The sequence below is a fragment of the Xyrauchen texanus genome, chromosome 5 (genome assembly GCF_025860055.1).
Source record: "Xyrauchen texanus isolate HMW12.3.18 chromosome 5, RBS_HiC_50CHRs, whole genome shotgun sequence".
Lineage (NCBI taxonomy): Eukaryota > Metazoa > Chordata > Actinopteri > Cypriniformes > Catostomidae > Xyrauchen > Xyrauchen texanus.
Window position 1 is genome coordinate 47,549,257 of NC_068280.1, and position 21,397 is coordinate 47,570,653.

A 21,397-nucleotide genomic window follows, 5' to 3' on the forward strand; every position below is an offset into this window, starting at 1 on the left:
AACAAAATTAATATCCCTTTAAGTAATATATTAAATGTTATTTATGGAATGATTTTCCGGACATTATTCAAAAGGAATTGCAAATTGTATTTGCAATTGCGTTTTCAATTTGTGGACGCATAAAATGTGACATAATCCAAACGCAATTGCAAATCGCGCATTACCGTTTGCATTTTCGTTTAAGCGAACGCACAGTGACTGCCAGATTTCAAATGGAAAAGCAAAGTCCGTTTGCAACTGTGTTTCCCATATCTTACGAGTTTTGGCCCTGTCATATTTAAATAGCAATTTCAATTACCACGTCTGCTTTGTAGCCAGCCAAAACTCAAATGTAAAATTAATTCCCTTAGTATTTCCATTGACGCCTTACACGGAAACCTGTCCAGACCTGCACCAGACCTGCACCAGAAATATTCTGTCAACTAGTACATAAACAAAAGAGCGGAATAAGAACTAGAGGCACAACAAGTGGAAACTATAGCCGCAAAACGTAGAACAACATTTGGTCAGACATCATTTTCAGTAAGAGGCATACATTTGTGGAATGCATCTGAAATTAAAACATTGACAGACTTCAAGGTTTTTAATACACATTTAAAGCAATGGCTGAAACTGAAACAACTTTGTGAACACTGACTGTACAGGACATAACACAATGCATACAAACATAATGTTGCATATGTGAGCACGCACAGACATATGCACACTTTTGTGTTCTTGTATTGTTAAATGTGTCTAGACTTTGTTTTATAGTGACTTCCACATCTACTTAAGCCCATATCTTATTTCATATATGGGATGTATTTGTTGTATGTATTTTATTAATTATAAATCTTAAACTCAATACTCTGTAATTTTTGTTTTAAATGTATAAGCCTAACCAGGGACAGGGGTTGCAAATTAGTCATGGCTAGAAACATGTATGCGTGGCATCTACTTTGTATTCTTTATAAAGCAATGTTCTACGCATTTGTCCCTGTCAAATAAACATTAAAATAAATACAAAATAAATAAAGAGGTGATGCCCTGAACAGACGCCGGTTTATTTGATCTTGACCGTCGACTGTGAGTGACGTCACTTCCCAAGACAAACACGCCCCATAGCATAATCCCACCCTTGACCCTGATTGACAGGTTTCCGTGTAAGGCGTCAATGGAAATACTAAGGAATTAGTATTCCATTTGAGTTTTGGCTGGCTACATACGCGACGGTGAGAAAGTGAAAAAGCAGACGTGGTAATTGAAATTGCTATTTAAATATGACAGGGCCAAAACTCGTAAGATATGGGAAACACAGTTGCAAACGGACTTTGCTTTTCCATTTGAAATCTGGCAGTCACTGTGCGTTCAGCTTAAACGTAAAATGCAAACGGTAATGCGCGATTTGCAATTGCGTTTGGATTATGTCACATTTTATGCGTCCACAAATTGAAAACGCAATTGCAAATACAATTTGCAATTCCTTTTGAATAATGTCCGGAAAATCATTCCATAGTTATTGGTTTCAGAACTAAAGCAAATGGCAGGTGAAAATAATTTACAATGTCAAAAAATATTTGTTGATTTTAAAAACAATAATGCTGATGAGACATTTTAGTTCCACTGGCTTAAAATGATCAAATATTAACATAATTAAAGTGACAGGACTGAAACCCTGAATTACAATTACATGTAAATGAAACTGTACAGACATCTCTGTTGATCTCTCTCATCAACAAGGAGTTTCCATCCACAGAACTGCCGCTCACTGGATGTTTTTGGCACCATTCTGAGTAAATTCTAGAGACTGTTGTGTGGGAAAATCCCAGGAGATCAACAGTTACAGAAATACTCAAACCAGCCCGCCTGGTACCAACAATCATCCATGCGATTATCTAATCAGCCAAATGTGTGGCAGCAGTGCAGTGCATAAAATCAAGCAGATACAGGTCAGGAACTTCAGGTAATGTTCATATCAACCATCAGAATGGGGAAAAATGTCATCTTAGTGATTTCGACAGTGGCATGATTGTTGGTGCCAGATGGGCTGGTTTGAGTATTTCTGTAACTGCTGATCTACTGGGATTTTCACACATAGCAGTCTCTAGAATTGACTCAGAATGGTGCCAAAAACAAAAAACATCCAGTGAGCGGCAGTTCTGCAGATGGAAACACCTTGAACTGACAAAGTCTACGGCAACTCATAACCATTCTGTACAATTGTGGTGCGAAGAATTCTATTCTGAGATGCGGGTTGGAGCTGTTTTGGTGGCACTAGGAAGACTTACACAATATTAGATGTATTCAATTAGGTGGTTTTAATGTTGTGGCTGATCATGTTTAAAATCATTCATTTGTGTCACAAAAAAGTTTTCACCAAAATACCATAGTTACTACAGTTACCGTATATTTATTCAGAGTGTCTATTTACACTAAGTGCAAATAACCCATCTTGTTGGCAGAGGTTATTTACACTTACTCCGCGGCCACCCAAGACAGATTTATTTGGGGTCAACTGCTGATCAAAAGTATATATGATTTTTTTTCGCGATGTGGCAGAGACATTAAACTGGTTAACAGGTAAGACATTTAGTGGATTAAAGATTGGATAACTACGTGACTATTTGTGCTCCAATAGTCTGGTGAAATCACTGGAATTTATGACAAACTGTGCAGCTGTAGTAGCTCTGGGTGTAATGATGGTATGTGCATGTGTTGTCACGCTGGAGATCCAGGTTCGAATCCCACCCTTTGACATACTTTTTCTCATGTCTCTACTCTTAACATTACCTATAATACTACTAATAAATAAAAGAGGTCCCTCACAGTGATTTGGTCACAGTGAAGTTCGGGGAGTCAAGAGAAGGATTTGATACAGATAAAATGAACCATGGTTTTACTGTAGTAATATTGTAGTAACCATACGTTATGGTGGAAACTATATAGTTCTGATGCACTAACCATGGTGTTACTAAAATGACATGTTGTTAATAGTAGTTAAATGTATCCATGTTTAATGTTGTGGTTATTTAGATGTTTTAAATAAAATACCATGGTGATATTAAGGTTACTGTAGTAAAACCATGGTTAATTTTGGGTCAGGGGTAGAGGTTGGTGTAGTGCACCAAATGCTATTTGCACTTAGTGCAAAGAAGACGCTTTTTATTGCTTTTCACACTTAATAAAAATAGCATCTATTACCATATTTATTACAATAAAACTGGCCTAAATTGGAATTAGCCCCCATTGTGATCAGGAAAAAGAAATAAATAAATATGATATAATGTTTCTTACACTATTTGATGGAGATCCCATTTTAATTTATTATGATTTTACAATAAATGATTTTAACAAAAGCTTGTCTAACTATCATATTAAGGCAGAAACTGTGGCTACCATGTCATCTTTTTGTAAAAGAGGGGTGAGAGAGTTCAGACCGCAATCATTTGCTTGCGCAAGAACATGGTCATGAATAATTCAGTTACATTATAATGTCCCTGCTTGTTAATGTGGCAGTGTAAGATTTATGATTATGGACCCTCATTCTGAGAAAAAATAATGCTAACATGATTATTTCTGAATGATTAAACTGCGATATTACGATACACGTATCCATACACATCATGTCAATGTTGATGCACATTTAATTGACATTTAGCTAAATCATACTTGGCATTTGAAACATGATATGAATCAACTATAAGATTTTATTAAGTTCCATATTTTTAAGTCTTTTAACACAGATTTCTGTGAGCTTACAGTGAGTTTCATGACACAGAATGTGGAATACGCCCTTTGCACTATGTTTGTGCGGTCAACCGTGTGTCGTCAGCCAGTCTCAAAGCATATCAAAGTGTGCTCTCTTCCTGTACATTCCCTTCATGCCTGTGAATATGATACGTCTCTGTGGAATTCACTTAAACTCTACCACATGATGATGGGCGCACACGCTCACACACACACACAGTGTTGATGTGAATCTATAAGACAGTACATACACATGCTAATGTACATAAATAGCTAATGTCTGCACACTTGTGTCACAATTTACTCACCTTCATATTAATCTAAACCAAACAATCTTTCTTATTCAAAAGAGATGATTTTATTTAGAGTTTTAATGCGCTGAATTCAGAGGAAATGTTCAGGAAGCGCTAATGAACGTGCCACAGATATCAAGATTTTCACTGAAAACGTACTTTAGGGTTGTTTCTCAATCATATGCCTTCAGAAGACATGGAATATGATGCACAAATCACATGGACTACTTTTATGGTACTTTTAGGTCATTTGTAAGCTTTAAAATGGGTCACTATCCACTGCCATTTTTTTTAAAAGATGGTAAATGGTCTGCACTTATATAGCGCCTTTTTAACCTTAGCAGTATTCAAAGCGGTATACAAAACTGTGTCATCTCATTCACCCATTCACACACCAATGACGGCAGAGCTGCCATGCAAGGCGCTAGCCTGCCCCAAGTTCAAACTTGAATATGCCACATGAGCACCACAGCTCAATGTATTGGTGTACATGTGCTAACTGCTAGGCCACATAGTCAACATACATTTTCATTTTCATAAAAGATGAAAAAATAAATGGGAAAAGAAACAACAACAACAACAACAACAACAAAACTGTCACTTGCTTCTCTGAAGATAAATGATGTTTAGGAATCTTATATGATGTTCATTTGCGAGAATCACATTTCAAACCCATTATGGGGACAACGATTCATTCCTACCACAAATCAAAGACATAGAAAGGCCAGAGGGTACACATACCCCCATTTTACCGCAACAGCTACACTTCAAAGCCAGAACACATATATACACACACACACACACACTTACTGTAACTCCGGGATTTTTGACTGTGATGCAGGATGTTGTGGCTCTCAATGCTCCACTCACTCCATGGTAATATTTGAAACAGATTTTGGTCTCAGCTGAGAAAGGAGACACAAAAATACAAATATTAGCACCATATCCTTTGTGTTAGTCAAAAGCTGTTTTCCAAGACAGGTTAGTGCATGGTAGGAATGTCAGACAGGATGGGCCCTGATCGTTTCACCATCTGATTAATTTTCACAGGAGCAGCACACTGTACCGGCACCTTATAACAGCTGCCGGTACAGAAGAATAGCTGTTGATGACAAGGTATTAATGAAAACGGTTTGTATAATGGTAGGAAGATTACATAGCACTCTTCATGGGCATAGGATATGAGCAGGGGTGGACTAAGAAGAGAAATCGGCCCGGGATTTTACATAGCAACTGGCCCAAAAGTTGTTGAGCACGGAGGGGGTTCGCTGTCTTTTTCTGCATATCGCTGCCCCCTTCGGCATATCGCAACGCCGTTCTGCATTACGGGAGGCTCATTTCAGGTTATCATGGCCGGCCCACTGTCCTGCCTGGTTCTCCCGATGACCAGTCCACCCCTGATCGGCCCCAAAGTGAATCGGCCCACCAGGAAAATGCCGGTATGCCAGATTATCAATCCAGCCCTGGATATGAGTGGTGGGAGCCCACATCAATATTCTTTCAGGGGGCCCAGAATCCCCAAGCTACAGCCCTGAGTGAATCAAATGTGGTCATACTGTCTGAGACGGAGAAATAATTAATGATCAAAGTATGATTTCTCTTACGCTCCATGAAATATGGCCCAGGCTCCAGCCTCCAGACGATCTGCCCCCTCTGAGTGCCATTCACACCACGGTTCTTCGAATCCCAAACATTAGCAGGACACGTCTCATCTGTTCAGACACAAAAGCTTGTAAATATTTGGTTTATACCTAAATAAATCATAAACAAAGGAAGAAAGGCCTCCACCACGAGACAATAGTTCCCATTATAAACAAATAGCAGCCATTGATTGATTGATTGATTAATTGATTGATTGACTGATTGATTGATTGATTGATAATGGTGCTATGAGTACAGTTAAGAAAATGCCACACCTTAGACACATTCTCACAAGGGTGTTAAAGGCTTTTCTAATGGTCGCTAGAACAAATAGATGCCAAAAAAATCATTCCTGAGGATAAAAAAACGTATTATTCTGTTATGTTCTGAGTCAGTTTTTCCTGCTCTTTAACTTCCCAACTCCACATGGCCCTGATTAAACAGAACTCCTACCAGCTCCCATCTGTTTGGCACACTCAAACATCTCACTCCATAAAGAAAGAAGCTATATACTGTAACTCAATACACTAACATGAATGTATAATAAACACAATATACTGACAGACAGTTAGACTTCTTGTGATAATGTAATAAATGTTAAATAAAAACAATAAACATGCTACATATGATTAGTAATACACTTTAATACACTCAACATGAAATCAAAATTGACACTATTTACTTTCTTAGTACAACTTATTTTATATTGGTTATTGTGTACAATTGATTGGTGCATTGGAAATGACGGCCAATAAAATAAATCTGCAGAAAAGTGATATATACCTTGAATTTTCTGTTTTCTTGACACATCACTTGTCTCATATTTCATCTGAAGCATGCTCTTCACTGACACTTTTGTCGACTTGGCTGACTTTTGAAAAAACCTGATTAGCCTCCTGAGACCCTCATCCACACGCGTGGACATTAAAGTTTGGCTTCGCTATAGGCCATGTATAATTTATAGGGCTGTCAGTTGATTAAAATTTCTAATCACTATTAATTGCACGTTTTGTTTTGTATTTGTAGTTAAACAAGATTAAATTGTAGATTTTCAAAATGCAGAAATTTGAAAACATATCTAATAATTTTCCTTTCATAATGCATTTATTTCTATCTTAAGAAAGAAAACAAAACAATATGTAACAAAATAATGCTTTATTAACATTTTCCAGACAGAAATATCACCTATCCAAGCAACATTATACGTTTCCCAAAGTCTAATTGGGAGGTTGACTTATTAAAAGAATTAGTCTCCACAGGTTGAGTATTCGTTCATATTTTCATTCATTTCATATTTCTATATTCAGAATTTTACATTTACAATATTCATCTCATAACATTATTTATGCATTTGTAACTGCTGTGTAAATGCATTTATTCCTGCTCTGTGAAAAGACATCTAACTGCCACTTCAAAAGCAGCTTCGGTGCCACCTTTAGAGCGTAAAGATGGTTTAGTCCCCATAGGTTTAGTATTCATTGCAAGTAGCATTAAATCCCTTAAACTCTCATCCTCCACAATATCGTACTTTAGGGTTGTTTCTCAATCGTATGCATTCAGAAGACATGGAATATGATGCACAAATCACATGGACTCATTTTATGGTACTTTTGGGTCATTTTTAAGCTTTAAAATGAGTCACTATCCACTGCCATTTTTTTTTAAAAGATGGTAAATGGTAAATGGTCTGCACTTATATAGCGCCTTTTTAACCTTTTGAATATTAGGGTATTCACCCATTCACACACCAATGAAGGCAGAGCTGCCATGCAAGGCGCTAGCCTTCCATGTGGAACAACATGGGGTTCAGTGTCTTGCCCAAAAACACGTCGGCATGTGGAAGTGTTTGGCTATCAGCTTTGTTACAGCAATCGTGAAGCTGCATTCATGATTTGCATCAGAGCGTTAACGCCAGCGTCCAGCGCAGCTATGAACTCCACGGAAAAAGTGGAGTGAAAGTTAAGACTTGGCATGCTTCAGTGGTAATTAAAATGTGCTGAAAATACTTGATTTCTTGAAGTCCCATCTGGGTTTGTTTTGTCCAACAAATAATAGCGCTAAGAGGTCCTTTCTCCACCAGTTTTCCTTCAATGATTCCCTGTGAGGAGTGCTGTTGTGGTGTGTCTGTCACTGTAATGATTCTGGGCGGACACATTACAAAGGTACTGCCCTCCCAACAAGATTTTATGTTGGTTTATGGTTTATTAATAGTAAATGTGTTAATCGCGATTAAGGAAAATTTTATGTTTTAAAGCATTACTTCTGACAGCTCGAATTATTTAATAAATGAATAGTCATTAAAGGGTTCAACTTTCGCTGCACCGAGTCATGTGCCAAAACAACATGCCACTGATCTCAGCTGAGTTTGTCTTTGGGAGAAACAGCAACAAAACTACATCTGATAAGAAACCTCATTATGTTTCAACATTAAAAACTGAGTCAAAAGTGTGGAAAACTTTGCTTTCAGAGGCTTTATATGGAGTTATAATAAAGTGTATTTCAAACTGTGCAGACAGACACTCAAGGTTAAGTCATTTCCTAATTAGAGAGCAAGGGAGCATTCTATAGAGTGAACAAAAGCTCAGTTTCTGGTTACAGATGATGTTTGGACTACTCAACATGTTTGGCAGACATGGGGCAATGGTAAACAGAAAAATACTTTCAGAATATTTCCTGCAAAATTTTAATTTAACATGGCTGGAATTGATTGGATGATGCTGGCCAATACTTTGAATAAGAATTACTAATGCCAATTTCTGATTTAATGTTTGTAACGTTTGAAAAACCTGAATAACCAAAAGTCCTGTAAACATAATAAACAATTTCATTTTAAAAAATCTGACTTTCTATAGATTGGTATTATTTAATATTACACAACTTTGTCCCACTGTCCACATATATGGACATCAATGATTTCTTTGCATGTTTCTTAGGGGCTAGTTACAAATCAAAAAGGGGAATGGAAAATGCACACAGCAGTCACGCTCGGGTCTCAGGGGGAGACAAATTGTTTGGCGTGGTGGAAATGATGCCACGACTGTGTGTCGTAATTTTGTCGAAGAAATGTCTCGAAATAATTTTCACACAATAAATATTTTAGTTTTTTTTTTAGCTTTGTTTAGATTATCAGAGCTTTAAACGTGTTAGAATTTATATTTTTATAATGAATTTTCATAGTTTAATATTGAAAGGGTCTAGGACTAGAATTAACCTCTGGAACATGACATTTCCCAAAGAAGAAACACCCATAAATACAAACAGTAAGCTAATCTCTTTGATTTGTAAATCAAAATGTTATCACATGACTAATAAAGTAAAAAAAAAATTAAGTTAGTATCTTTATCTACCAGTTGCATGTATTTCTATAGAGAAAATGCTTAAGAAATATCAGGTTTAATTAGTTGATGCTCAATGTATACGATTAATCTCCTTGATAGATGAGGATATCTAGTGGCATGTAAAAAGAGGGCACAAATGTATTGATTGGCAGTGATTCAGAGCAGACAAACTGCATTCATGAGCACATTAGCTTAAATTTCCAGTCTGAGCCTGAATAATCAATACAGCCACACAAACCAGAGAGACCCAATGAACCACTGATGAGTTTCTCTCACTCTCTCCCTTCCACTCTGTGCTCCAGGTAGAGTGAAAAACGTTTAATGACAAAACACCCAATTAAGCAATCAAATCTATTAGGGAGAATTACACAATGTCCTAACCAGTAGTGATGTGACCAGTTGCCTGCACAGACTAATCTTACAGTGAAATCGGAAACAGTGGGTTGACTTCTCCTTAGCTGAAATCAGTCTGTGCTAACTGAAATTCTAAACACTGCCCCCAGTGGCCAAAGCGGTAACTGTTGATGGGTGTATGGGCACAAGTGAGCTCTATTTTCAAAGTGAAATGTCCACGGAGGGGTGTCAAAAGCGAGTTGTGAATGAGTTGTTTTCAGCTGTGTGGGATGTAATACACTGGAGAGGAATGCATATTTTATAAACTGATCCCCCAAACTAAACCCCAAACCTAAACCTAACCAACATGCCAACTTCTCATGTGGTTATGATGGCAGCAACCAGTAATTTGTCTGTCCACACTAGTGGTCGAACGATACAGGTTTTATAATGTCCAATGCTAATATCCAGAGAGCAGGGTGCCGATATATCACACAATTTAATATATTAAATAACAAACATAAAATTGCTAAAAAAAAATATTAATAATAAACACTTATTTAGCACTATATTTACTCAATTTCACAAAACAAAAGAAAATGTTGTATTTTCAATGGTAGATAGTGGTTTTCTTCAGATTTCTGTTTAGTCGTCAAATTTTAGTAATTTATTTGCACATGAAGAAATTGTTAATATATTAGGAAGAAGGAAATAACAGAACACACAGTATTCCAGTGCCATGAAAGGCATGTCCACGTTAGCAATCACATTTACTCATAAAATATCGAATAAAACCAATTGTACACACAGTGATAGTGAATAAAACATTTACTTTCTGGACACGTGAAGCGCTTTTACTTTGGGCTGCATCCAAAAATGCAGGCTGCTGACTTGCTACCTTGTTGCCTAATCAGTTAACTAAACATGCCTTAACTAACATCTGTTTTGAATGAATGGAACTCTTATGGAAACTGGTCCCCAAAAGCACCTTATTTTCATCCTATCTCCATATACATCCTCCAGAGGCAGCATTTTCCTGGTTTCAGATGTAGCCTTGAAGTTGATCTAGCACGAGCAGCGGCAATCTCCTGACAGTTTAAACCACCTGGATTGCCTGTGTGGATTGTCATGGACTGACCATCATGACTTGTGAATGAGAGGAACTTTTGTTCCTGATACTGAAGTTTTGATTCTGGCTGATAGAATATGCCTTTCAGAGGAAGATATTAGATGAGCGCTCAACGGGAAGAAACGCTGAATTTTCGTGAGGTTCTTGAATTGCATCCGTTTAAACGAGATATCTGCATATTTGCAGACGTATGCAATATAAATTTTATTGATATTTGATTTTTATCATTAGACAAGACAGTTAAAGGTTACAGGGAACTGTTGAGGACAGAGAGGGAGAATGAAACAGGCGAGCATGTTAACATGATGAGCTCAAACGTGTCTGCAGTGGCTCTAATATGACACTGTGTTGCACACCGGTCTATTATGTAGTAACACGATGGCAAGTAACAACAAAATGAACCATGACTGGTTGTTTACATGTCTCAGACACTTCATATGCAAGCAGGCGATTTTTGGTGCCCTCAAGAAAAAAATTGGCTAAACAGAAAAATGTATCGCCCGATGACGATTATAAAAAGAAGCCTGAATATCAGCCAATTTATCAGCCTCTGCGATATATCGGTCAACCACTTGTCCACACTAAAAGAAAAAAAATGTGCATGACATCACAAATTCACTGCCAATCAGAACATGTGTAATGTGGGGCAGGTGGTCAATGACATTTTGGATTAAGGTGAGTTCACACTCAAAGAAATGTAATTGCTGGATGTTGCTGTAATGCTGGTGAGATTCTTCTGAGGAAAGGTATAGAGCTGCTGTTCCATTTGAGGTACTGTGGTAGTCTGTGATGTGTAATTGTGGGACAGCACCATTCATTTTGTCAGTGACTGTTTGAACAGACTAGCCTTGTGTACCGTGATCTATAGCAACTCATGTGAAAGTATATCACAGAGCTGACACTGAGCCTCTGTTAAAGCGCATCTACAAGAACCACAATTCACTATTCTGTCACATGACTCCTGTAACAATCAATCACCTCCATCTCCAGTGCAGCGGTGCCTTACATCAACCTGTTTCCTGGAAAAACCTGCTAAATCCCTTGTTCAGTGAGGACATATTCCTAGCACATGATCAAGAATTTTTTTTATATATATATATATATATAATGCTCTCGTTGGATGTATATATGGTGGTATTTTTACCAGCTGAGAACAAACGAAGAGTTAATAAAATGTGTAAAGGAGTCAAAACAGCGCCAGGAATTCCTCCGTTGTACACACAAACTAGTATATGCTGCAAAGTCGGCTGACGGTGGTTCCAACGCCTGTACCGAACTGTAATGTGCAACATAGCTCCTATGATGAGAAGAACCAGGTATGCTTGAGGTCAGTATTAGGCAAATTACTTTGTTTTTTGTCCGTTTAGACATCTTTGGTCCATGTTGCATTCATATATCAATCGAACCGCACCAGATTTCGTTTGGAGGCGGTCTCGGTCCACTTGTTTGGTGCACTCCAAGGATCGTGTGACAGCATTCACACTTGTTCAAATGTACCGCACTGTACAACAGAGCAATCGCATCAGAGTTAATTTTAATCTAACCAAACCTGATAAGTGTGAACATACACATATAGGGTATAATATATTAACTACATTTTAAAAAATTATTAAAATAAGCTTTGAATAAATTATATTTATCAGTAACAGTAGTTGTAGTAGTATTAGTAGTAGTAGTATAACAATGAACTTTATTTATTTAAATTGAGCTTTTATTTTGGCGGAGCTTTTATTTTGAAGTGTTTCTGTGTTATGGCGACCAATGAGATCTCACATAAGATGTTGGCTTCCCACTCTGGAAAATCAGGTTGCTACATTTAATAAAGTGATTATTAAACCACAGAAGACTGCTATTAAAATAAATAAATATGTACTCTGTATGCGCCTCATGCTACAAAGTGAAATTGTGCTGTTCACTGTCATCTGCTACAGAGCGCTACATGCTTATGACGGTGTTTTCCCTGTATGAGCCACGGAGGAGCTTTAAAAGGTATGTGCAGCCGGCATCGGCACCATTAAGACATTCGTATGTCAGTTGGTATCTGTTTTTGGTATTGGAGCATTTTTACGAGTACATGAGTGCAGTATCGGACCTGATTTCGATACCAGTATCGGGACATCCCTATTATAAATATATTCTTTTTTTGCATTACCGTAATGAGAATGAGATTTTTTTGTATTACAGCAATGAGAATTAGCCGAAAATGTGCTTGTCATGACAATAAAATATATAAATAAAAACAATAAAATGAAGCATATTAGCTTGTATAATAAATAAACGCTTATTATTCTCAAAAAAATTAAAAATAAACTAAAATAACATTTCTTATATTTCTTTAGATTTTGGGGTGAAAAAATTACCATGGCATGTACTTGACAGGTTTCATGAAATTTCATCATTTGCAATCCTTTTGTGGCCGAGATGCAATTATCATAGAAGCTCAAGTATCTGAATGAGAAGAGATGGACTGCTGCAACACTAGTATCTTCAATATATATTATTTGTTTTTTATCTTAAAACATGAAACAAATGCACATCTAAAATAAGATATAAATCTTCTTCTCTTTTTTTTTAATCATGAGATTAACCATGATTATTTTAATCTATAGATATGAGGCCAGACCTAAAATAACTAAATGATTATATAAGCAAACTTAGTAACATTTTCAATGCAACTATAAGGCACTTATTCCCTAAACCCCCAAATGAATACATGAATACACCTCTTTCAGGTTAACTCTGCTCTAAGATATGATCCAGATTAAGCCAGTTGCTTGGTTTCTCGGTAACACAGGTCATACGTCAGTCTCGGTCACTCCCAAGGCTATGAATGGAGCTGCAGTGGCACTGAGCAGATCAATGGTTGACAGTCCCTGAGCAGAGGCTTTTCTCTGGGACAGGCCACAGAGGATTTTCCCCACTTCAGATCGATGGCTCCATACGGCTGGCTATAGTAATGCGAGGGATCACCTTTCACTGACCATGACTGTCAACTGGCCCTTAAACCATGTGCTCTATACTACAGCTGCCATAGAAGGGTGGAGATGAGAGAAAAGTAGAATGAGAGCATACTAATACATTTAAATAATACATTGTAATTCAACAGCAAGTCAATTAATGGTTAATTCCATTTAGGACTAAACGATTCAGACACAAAGTCATATTGCGATTATTTTGGAAAATATTGCGATTTAAACTGTGATTATGATAGACAAATGTTAATGTTTTTCACATGTTCAACTGCCAAAAGGCTTCTGGGGTCTTCACACTTGAGTTCTCTTAAAAAGAACCAAACCTTTTTTTTTTTTTTTAAACTAATCTCTACTGTCTATAAGGTAGTTCTTAAGAATGAGGCTTAATGTCAAACTGAAGTTGAGCTGATAACCCATTGGTGTAATTAAACATAAAGTGAAAGTTTTGTTTAGTTTGTCAACATTTCATTTAATTATTTGCAATCATTAATTTATTTCATTTAACAATGCATTGTATTATAGTATCTAAATATTTTGTACCACTTCACGCAGGACGCACTGGTTTACTGTAAATAAAGCGCATAGCACATTTAAGCAAATGGAACTTCTGTTACTCTTACATTTACATTTATGCATTTGGCAGATGCTTTTATCCAAAGCGACTTACAGAGCCCTAATTACAGGGACAATCCCCCCCGGAGTAACCTGGAGTTAAGTGCCTTGCTCAAGGACACAATGGTGGTGGCTGTGGGGATCGAACCAGCGACCTTCTGATTAACAGTTTACCAGTTATGTGGTTTAGACCACTACACAATCACCACTCACTCACCACTCTCTTAGCATGAGATGGAGATGTGGAGCACAGAACCACTCTGAAAACACGGTAATAATGCTCTAACTTAATATAGACTGTAATGTTGCAACTAATTATTATTTTGATAATCGACTAAACTAACGATTATTAGAATGATTATTCAACTATTCGGGTGATTATTGCAACGATTAATCATTAGCTCTTAACCGACTATTCAGCATGTGCCCCAACCTAAAAGGTTGTACTAAAAGTGCTTGCTAACAATAAAGAGGACAAAATCAGCTTTTAAATATACCTCTAAATAACATTCAATGATTTAAAAGGAACAAAATATTTGTATTAAGTTTAATTCAATAAGAAATTCACTGCAAAAAATCATATTATTATCAAGTGTTTTTGTCTTGTTTTCCATTCAAAATTGTCTAACAATCCTTAAAACAAGATACATTTACTTGAGAAGCAACATACTGTATAAAATATTTATACTTGCTTTAAGAGAATGTCTCTTAAATATAAGTGTTTTTTTTTTACTTTTAAAGTCTCTTGGGACAGCAGTTATGGGCCCTCAAGTCCATCAGCAATAACGCTGAGTAATTAAATGTATCCTTCAGTTCAATTAAAGGCTTGATGTACAAAGAGAGATAGAAAGAGAGAGAGAGAGTAACAAAAGATAAAAGGCAGCTAATGACATGGTGCAATTAAGCAGACGCTTTCATTTGCTCATTCGCTTTCAACAGCTCTCTTTCGTGTTAAGTCTCTATCATAATAAACTGAGGTCATAGCCTGTTCAAATTCAGCTCAGTGCAGCATGAAAAGAGACAATCATCTGCTCTCCAGCAGAAGACAGCACCTTGCAAATGTAAAGTAAATGCTTTATCGTAACCCCAAGCTGTGCGATTATACACATTGCCTAACATGTAATTATTGGACTGAGGTTGGTTAACATGCTAAAACTAGAGAAAACACATAGCATGCATTTGAAACAACACTTCTCTCAGCTGAATAACAGCAAATGCTTCTGTATGGTACAAAAAAACATTTGTAGTCCATTTGAGACGACAATGTAATTTGTAAATTTATAGACTAGATGCAGAGTGCATAAATCAGACAGTATGTCATTTGGGACACGGCTTATGCATTTTTCCCCTACCAAACATCTTACCTATATGGTACAACCCAATCCAGTCAGTGGCATCCACTTCCTCCTTGATGTCCCAAGAGATGACCAGGTTTTGTCCTCGCCCGAGTGAAAATTGGTACGTCGAGGCTGTTAAGGAGGAGCGGCTGTCCGACGTCACCAGGTCGGTGTCGCTGTTGGCTCGCTGTAGGCCCATTGGTTCTGAGGCTCCCCCTCTGGAGCTCCTCCCATTCACAGAAGCTCCCTGTGCTGAGAGGCTGCGGAGATTCTCTGGGCTTAGTGTGTAGCGCATATGTGGGGTTCGCCTCCGCACCACTAGGAGGTGTTCCCGGGCAGTGGTGGTAGTGCTGGTGGCCATAGCAACTTGGGTCGAGGGGTGAGGAGTGTGGTGAGGGGAATGGGGAGGGTGGGGGCGGGAACGGGGAGGGAGGACTGCCGTGGCCAGTGAGGGGCGAATGGTGGAGGTTGGGTAGAGTTGGGGGCAAGAAATGGGTGCTAAATAGGCACAAAATGAGGTTGAGATTTGGGTTCTGGCCCAAAAAGGGCCAATAGGCTCACTAGTCTGCAGAGGTCTTCTCCTTTTCTAAGTGCTCTAGAAGGGATACTTAGCATCTAAAAAGATAATCCACATCTGATATACCCAGCACCTTTGAGGAATCTAATAAGCATCCAACCAAGTAAAAAGAGTGTTGGGCTGGGCCTCCAAAACCCAGCTCACGGGGTGTCTGATGCCATCTAGATTTCTCAAAGGTCCATATTTATAGTCTTGGTGGAGAAATGGTGGAGATCACAGGGTAAGAAATTGGTGCCAAATGGGAGGAAGGGGTTGAGATTTGGGTTGAGGCCCAAAAAGGGGCAAACATAAATTCTAATGGCCCTAGTTTATGGAAGTCTTCTTCTCAAAGTTCTCTGTAAGTAGGGTTTGGCAGCTATAATCCACTTCAGAAATATCCAACACCCTTGAGTTTACAAACTTGACACATCTATTCAAGAAGGAGCCAGGGCTTCCAAACCCCAACTCATCTGGGTGTCTGATTCTGTCGGATCTCTCAAAGATCCATATTTAGAGTCTTCAAGGAATGGTGGAGGTTGGGGGAGTAAGAAATGGGTGCCAAATGTGCAGAAATATAGGCCGAAGGTTGAGATTTGGGTTGAGGCCCCAAAAGGGCCAACAAACCCACTCACCGCTATAGTTTGTGGAGTTCTTCTACTTGTTTAAATTCTCTGGGAGTTGATTTTGGCCTCTATTATCCAGTTCTGAAATACCCAACACCCTTGAGTTCACAATCTTGAATTATCTTAAAGACATCAAATCCAGAAGAATGCTGGATTTCTAAAACCCAACTCACTGAATGTCTGATCCCTATCTGATCTCTCAAAGGTCCATATTCAGAGACCCCAAGGAATAATATCATGGAAAGTTGGTGAGCCGAAAATAAAATGAACAAAAAACCTTCTCAGTATCATCATCCTTAAAATTGCTGTCCGAATGATAACTGGACATTGCCTGCTTTTGACATCTTTACTTACATTCGTCTAATGCAGGCTGAATTTCTCCTATCCATTTGTGCAAACAAAAATGGGAATAAGGATTGGATTTGTGATATTAGGAATTTGATCTCCACTTTATCTTCAGGTTCAGAAGATGGGTTGAATCAGACAATGATTCCTGGAACACTGGGGTAGGTCAGTGGAGCAGATACCATAGGCGTAAATGAAGGAAGAATGATGCCTAAAAGAAAAGGGAAAAATAGGGGTAAATATTTTGTGGTAGAAAAACTGTGGATTATTTCTATGAATGAATGACAATGATGATGGTGACAGTCAACATGAAATAAAATTAAACCTTGATGTGATTTCTTAATACACGTTCATTTACTTATTGTGAATGAGTCATCAGTTATTCCAAAGATAGAACAAGTTTGTCATTTTAATCTAAATGTAATATATTGCTCCTCCTCTGAAGCAACTTTCCTTTTCGGCTGACATCGCCCAACCCCTCCTTTTCACCCCTTCCCACCAACCGCCAATTAGAGATCACTTTTCACAATCCAAAAAATTCTAGATGGATGAAATCTAAATCCCCAAAAATTCTTAAAATACTTAACATCACGAAAGTAAAATGGGTTGCGAACGGCATTTCATATTGACTTGAAAGAGCAGTGTTGCGCGGTATACTAGTAGAAAAAAAGGTACAAAAAAATGTCATTTAGACCAAGTGTTCGTGTGTATATATATTTGTCTTGTTGAACATCCTGTTTCACTCTTGAGATACGTCACATAATTCACAATAATTAACACAGGTTGCATATATACGGAAGAAGATTAGGGCCAAGCAATAATAAAAAAATAAAACCATCTCGAGATTAAAGTCATTATAATGCGAGATTAAACTCGTTAAATTTCGAGAAAAAAGTCGAAATACAATCTTGAGAATAAACTCATTAAATATCGAGAATAAAGTCGTTGTGTTTCGAGAAAAAACTCGTTAAGTTTAATCTCGCATTATAATGACTTTATTCTCGATATTTAATGAGTTTATTCTCAAGATTGTATTTCGACTTTTTTCTCGAAATTTAACGAGTTTAATCTTGCATTATAATGACTTTAATCTCGATATTTAATGAGTTTATTCTCAAGATTGTATTTCGACTTTTTTCTCGAAATTTAACGAGTTTAATCTCGCATTATAATGACTTTAATCTCGAGATGGTTTTATTTTTTTATTATTGCTTGGCCCTAATCCTCTTCCGTACATATATTCCAAAATCAACCAATAGCAACATATTTAATGTTGTAGTGAATTCTGTCAAGTACTATAGTAAATATTGTGTAAAATAAGTATTCAGTTTCAGAAAATCTAATTTGCCATCATAAAATTGTGTATGAAATTGCTATACACACTGGTCTCGCTATATTGGCATTGGCCTTTCATTTTAAATAAATATCAACAGCAAAAAGATTCACTTTGATATAAATATTCTTCTACTTCAAAATCTCATAATAATGCTCCAGGAACATCACTTGGAGAGAAATTTGTGTAATCCTTTTGTTCGGCCTTCGGTAAACCTTTTCTCTCTCTCTCTCTCTCTCTCTCTCTCCTTATACTTCACCGATTATAAAATCTCTTTCCTCCCATTTCTCCCCTCTCGCTTTCTCACCATCCATCTCATTCTCAGCCCTGCTTTCTAAAAGTGTAGATAACCGAGCATCTCCCAGATGGCTCCTAAATGACTTCTTTCTGCACAAGTTATTGGCGCGGGTTTTCAAAAAGGTGTGAAACAGTGATGCTCCCCGCCCAGTTTCCTTCAGCATGACCTGGCTGCCGACCACCAAACTCAAACACAAGAGCTGTCTGAATACTACTGCCAAAATCACCCTGTATACAGTCACAAACTGCCTCACAGTGATAATGTCCGCAGGCTAGTCAATATTAGCCAATAAAAAAGGACAAATAATAGCTCTGTTCCAAAACTTACTAAACAGCTTAATTGGCATTTAAAGGCATCATAGGTCCTTAATTGTTAGATTTTAATGCATACAGTATCACAATATTAGCTTAGCAAGATGCTAACATCAAACTCAATTTGACTGATTGTTCTAGTTGCTGCCTATGTAGTGATCTAATGGTGCATTAACGTCATGTCGGAATTACTGTAATTACGAGATGGCAACTAGAAAGTTCTACTCGGAGCAGTTAGCGTATTCAGACCTCTTAAGTTATTAGTTTCTAATGCCGGATTCACACATACTTTGTGAGCGGGGCATGAGCGAAGCGTCACGTTTGGGCTTTCACGATGGCCGGGTCTCTTTTCTAAGTTACTACAGCAATGGCGGGCAGTCAATTACACTTGATTATCAGCGTACTTAGTAGAGATTGGTTAATATATCAAAGTCTCTTTCAAGGCAAGTCAGACCACCCTTCGGTCATCTTTGGAACGCTATCGGGCAGGATGGGCAATAAAGGAAATATTAAATAAATATACTGCAGGACCTTTGCCTGTGTTGTATATATATATAGAGAAAGTTTAGAAGAGATGGACCACTGGTATTAAAATGTGTGTGAGAAATTGGAATGCTCATTTTACAGGTAAAAGAGCCAATCATCACGTCGCCTGTCAATCAACCCAAGAACATGCATACGCATGAAATGATCCAGCCTGAAAAAAAAAAATGAGTTTATTTCTATATAAACAGATACAAAAAAGTACCATGGTAATAATATTGTTATAGGTGGGTAACACACTGGTTCAATCAATATTTTGGTAGAAATGTGTCATTCGGTAGAATTGTTTTTATTATTATTATGCAGAAAGCAAATGCATGATAGGGAATGCATGTTCCAATCAAAAGTTGCACTACAAACAACCTATAGATTGTAATCATTATATTTCAGTTATTTTCCATCATGAGTTACTCATATAGTTATTTTATGCACTAAAAGGTTATTTTTCTCTTGGCCTAGGATGAGAGCGCTTTCATTATACTTTTCATTTTTAACTTTAAATAAATTGAATTACATTTCCTATCGTGATATATATCCTTTTCAACCATAAATTTGCTATAATTTTCTGCTTATTTTTGGCCACCATGCTGTGTTTTGAATATGTACCATGATAATACCATGTTTTTTGAACATGAACCATTCTAATACTATTGGAGCAGCAGGTAAATACTTTGGGATATGAAAATAGTTCATGAATGTTCAATGTTATAAACTTTCCTTGGTATCACCATCTAATTGTCACAGCTCCGATGAGTTTGTCGGTTTGTTTAGTTATTTTCTCTCCCTCATGTATTGCAGGCGCTCCCGGCATGCATGATCAGTGTTTCCGTAGGAACATTGATTGTTCCCAGGGGAATGCTGATCATGCCACTAATTAGCGTGCTAGCAGCACCTGGTTCTCCTATAATTCACTCCCTTCTTAAGCCCTTTGTCTTCTCAGTATCTTTGATAGATAGTTGTTTGATGTGAAGTAACTTACCTCACTTTCGCTGCCTAGTTGGTCCTGTCTCATGTATCTGTTTGGCTGCCCATCTCTGCCCGCATGTCGGGAGTGTGGTTGCCTTCTAGTTTGCTGCATGTCAGCTGATCATCAATGGAGGATACCTCATCTCTGCCCGTGTGTCGGGAGAAAGATAGCCTAAGTCTGCTGGTCTTTGTTCTGCAACTTGCTAAGCTTCAACGGAGGATTCCACAAATCTATTCCTGAGTTCCACAATGCAAACACTCATCTACGAACACACTTTTCACAGATTGCACCTTGCGCAGCCACAGCACTCTCTTCTACAAAACCCCTTCCCGCTACTGCAGCCAGTGCCGGGATCCTAGGCCTACGTCAGCACAGTGATTATTAATATTTTGTGAATAAATCCTTTGAACTGTTCCTCTGCTCTTGGGTCTCTTTGTCTCGCTCTCTGACACCAATACCACCACAATACATTTTGGGGCCATTATCAAACAAATACAGGAAATACATAAATGCAAGATTCCCTTTTAGGGCTTCATCAGTTAGACACAGTCTAATATAAAAAGCAAAAACAAACTTTCACCCACTTCTGCCAATGAAAAAAGACTGTATTTGTTCATTTTATGTTCTTAAATACACCACAAATGTTTGCGTTTGACAGAGTGAAGCCATTATGATAAACTGAGGTTGAATGGTTAATACAGATCTGAGACAGATGGAGCAAATGAGAACAAGAAGAAAAAGGGTTGAAACAGAGAGAGTGAAAGTGTGATCGAGATCAGATGGAAGAGAAGTTATATAACTACAGCAGGAATGTACAGAGAGAGAAAGAGAGAGAGAGTTAATGAAAATGTAACCTTTAATGAAAACCATATCTCTGATGTGGCATATAAAAAGAAGCCATGTATTTAATCATTGAAAGATATTGTTTACACTGCTAGGTTTATTCTGATTGGACATAGCGATCTTGAGATTGCAAAGCAATTCTAAATACACTAGAGAGAAATGCTTAAGCTGAGTGACAAAGTGAAAAACCCCCAACA

The 21,397-nt window shown here is 37.6% G+C and overlaps 1 protein-coding gene across 5 annotated transcripts in view; it reads right to left on the reverse strand.

Moving 5' to 3' along the window:
• The window catches only part of hecw2b (HECT, C2 and WW domain containing E3 ubiquitin protein ligase 2b), an 86,635-nt gene that overhangs the window by 47,221 nt on the left and 18,017 nt on the right, over positions 1-21,397 (reverse strand). For 4 of the 5 annotated variants that reach the window (XM_052126645.1, XM_052126643.1, XM_052126644.1 and 1 more), the window contains exons 2-4: positions 15,409-17,116; positions 5,624-5,731; positions 4,830-4,924 (exon numbers count right to left, since the gene is read on the reverse strand). In XM_052126645.1, the coding sequence (XP_051982605.1) occupies positions 4,830-4,924; positions 5,624-5,731; positions 15,409-15,742 (537 nt within the window). In that variant the 5' untranslated portion in view covers positions 15,743-17,116. The remainder of the gene's footprint in view (positions 1-4,829; positions 4,925-5,623; positions 5,732-15,408; positions 17,117-21,397) is intronic. The other variant, XM_052126646.1, reaches the window with a different exon arrangement.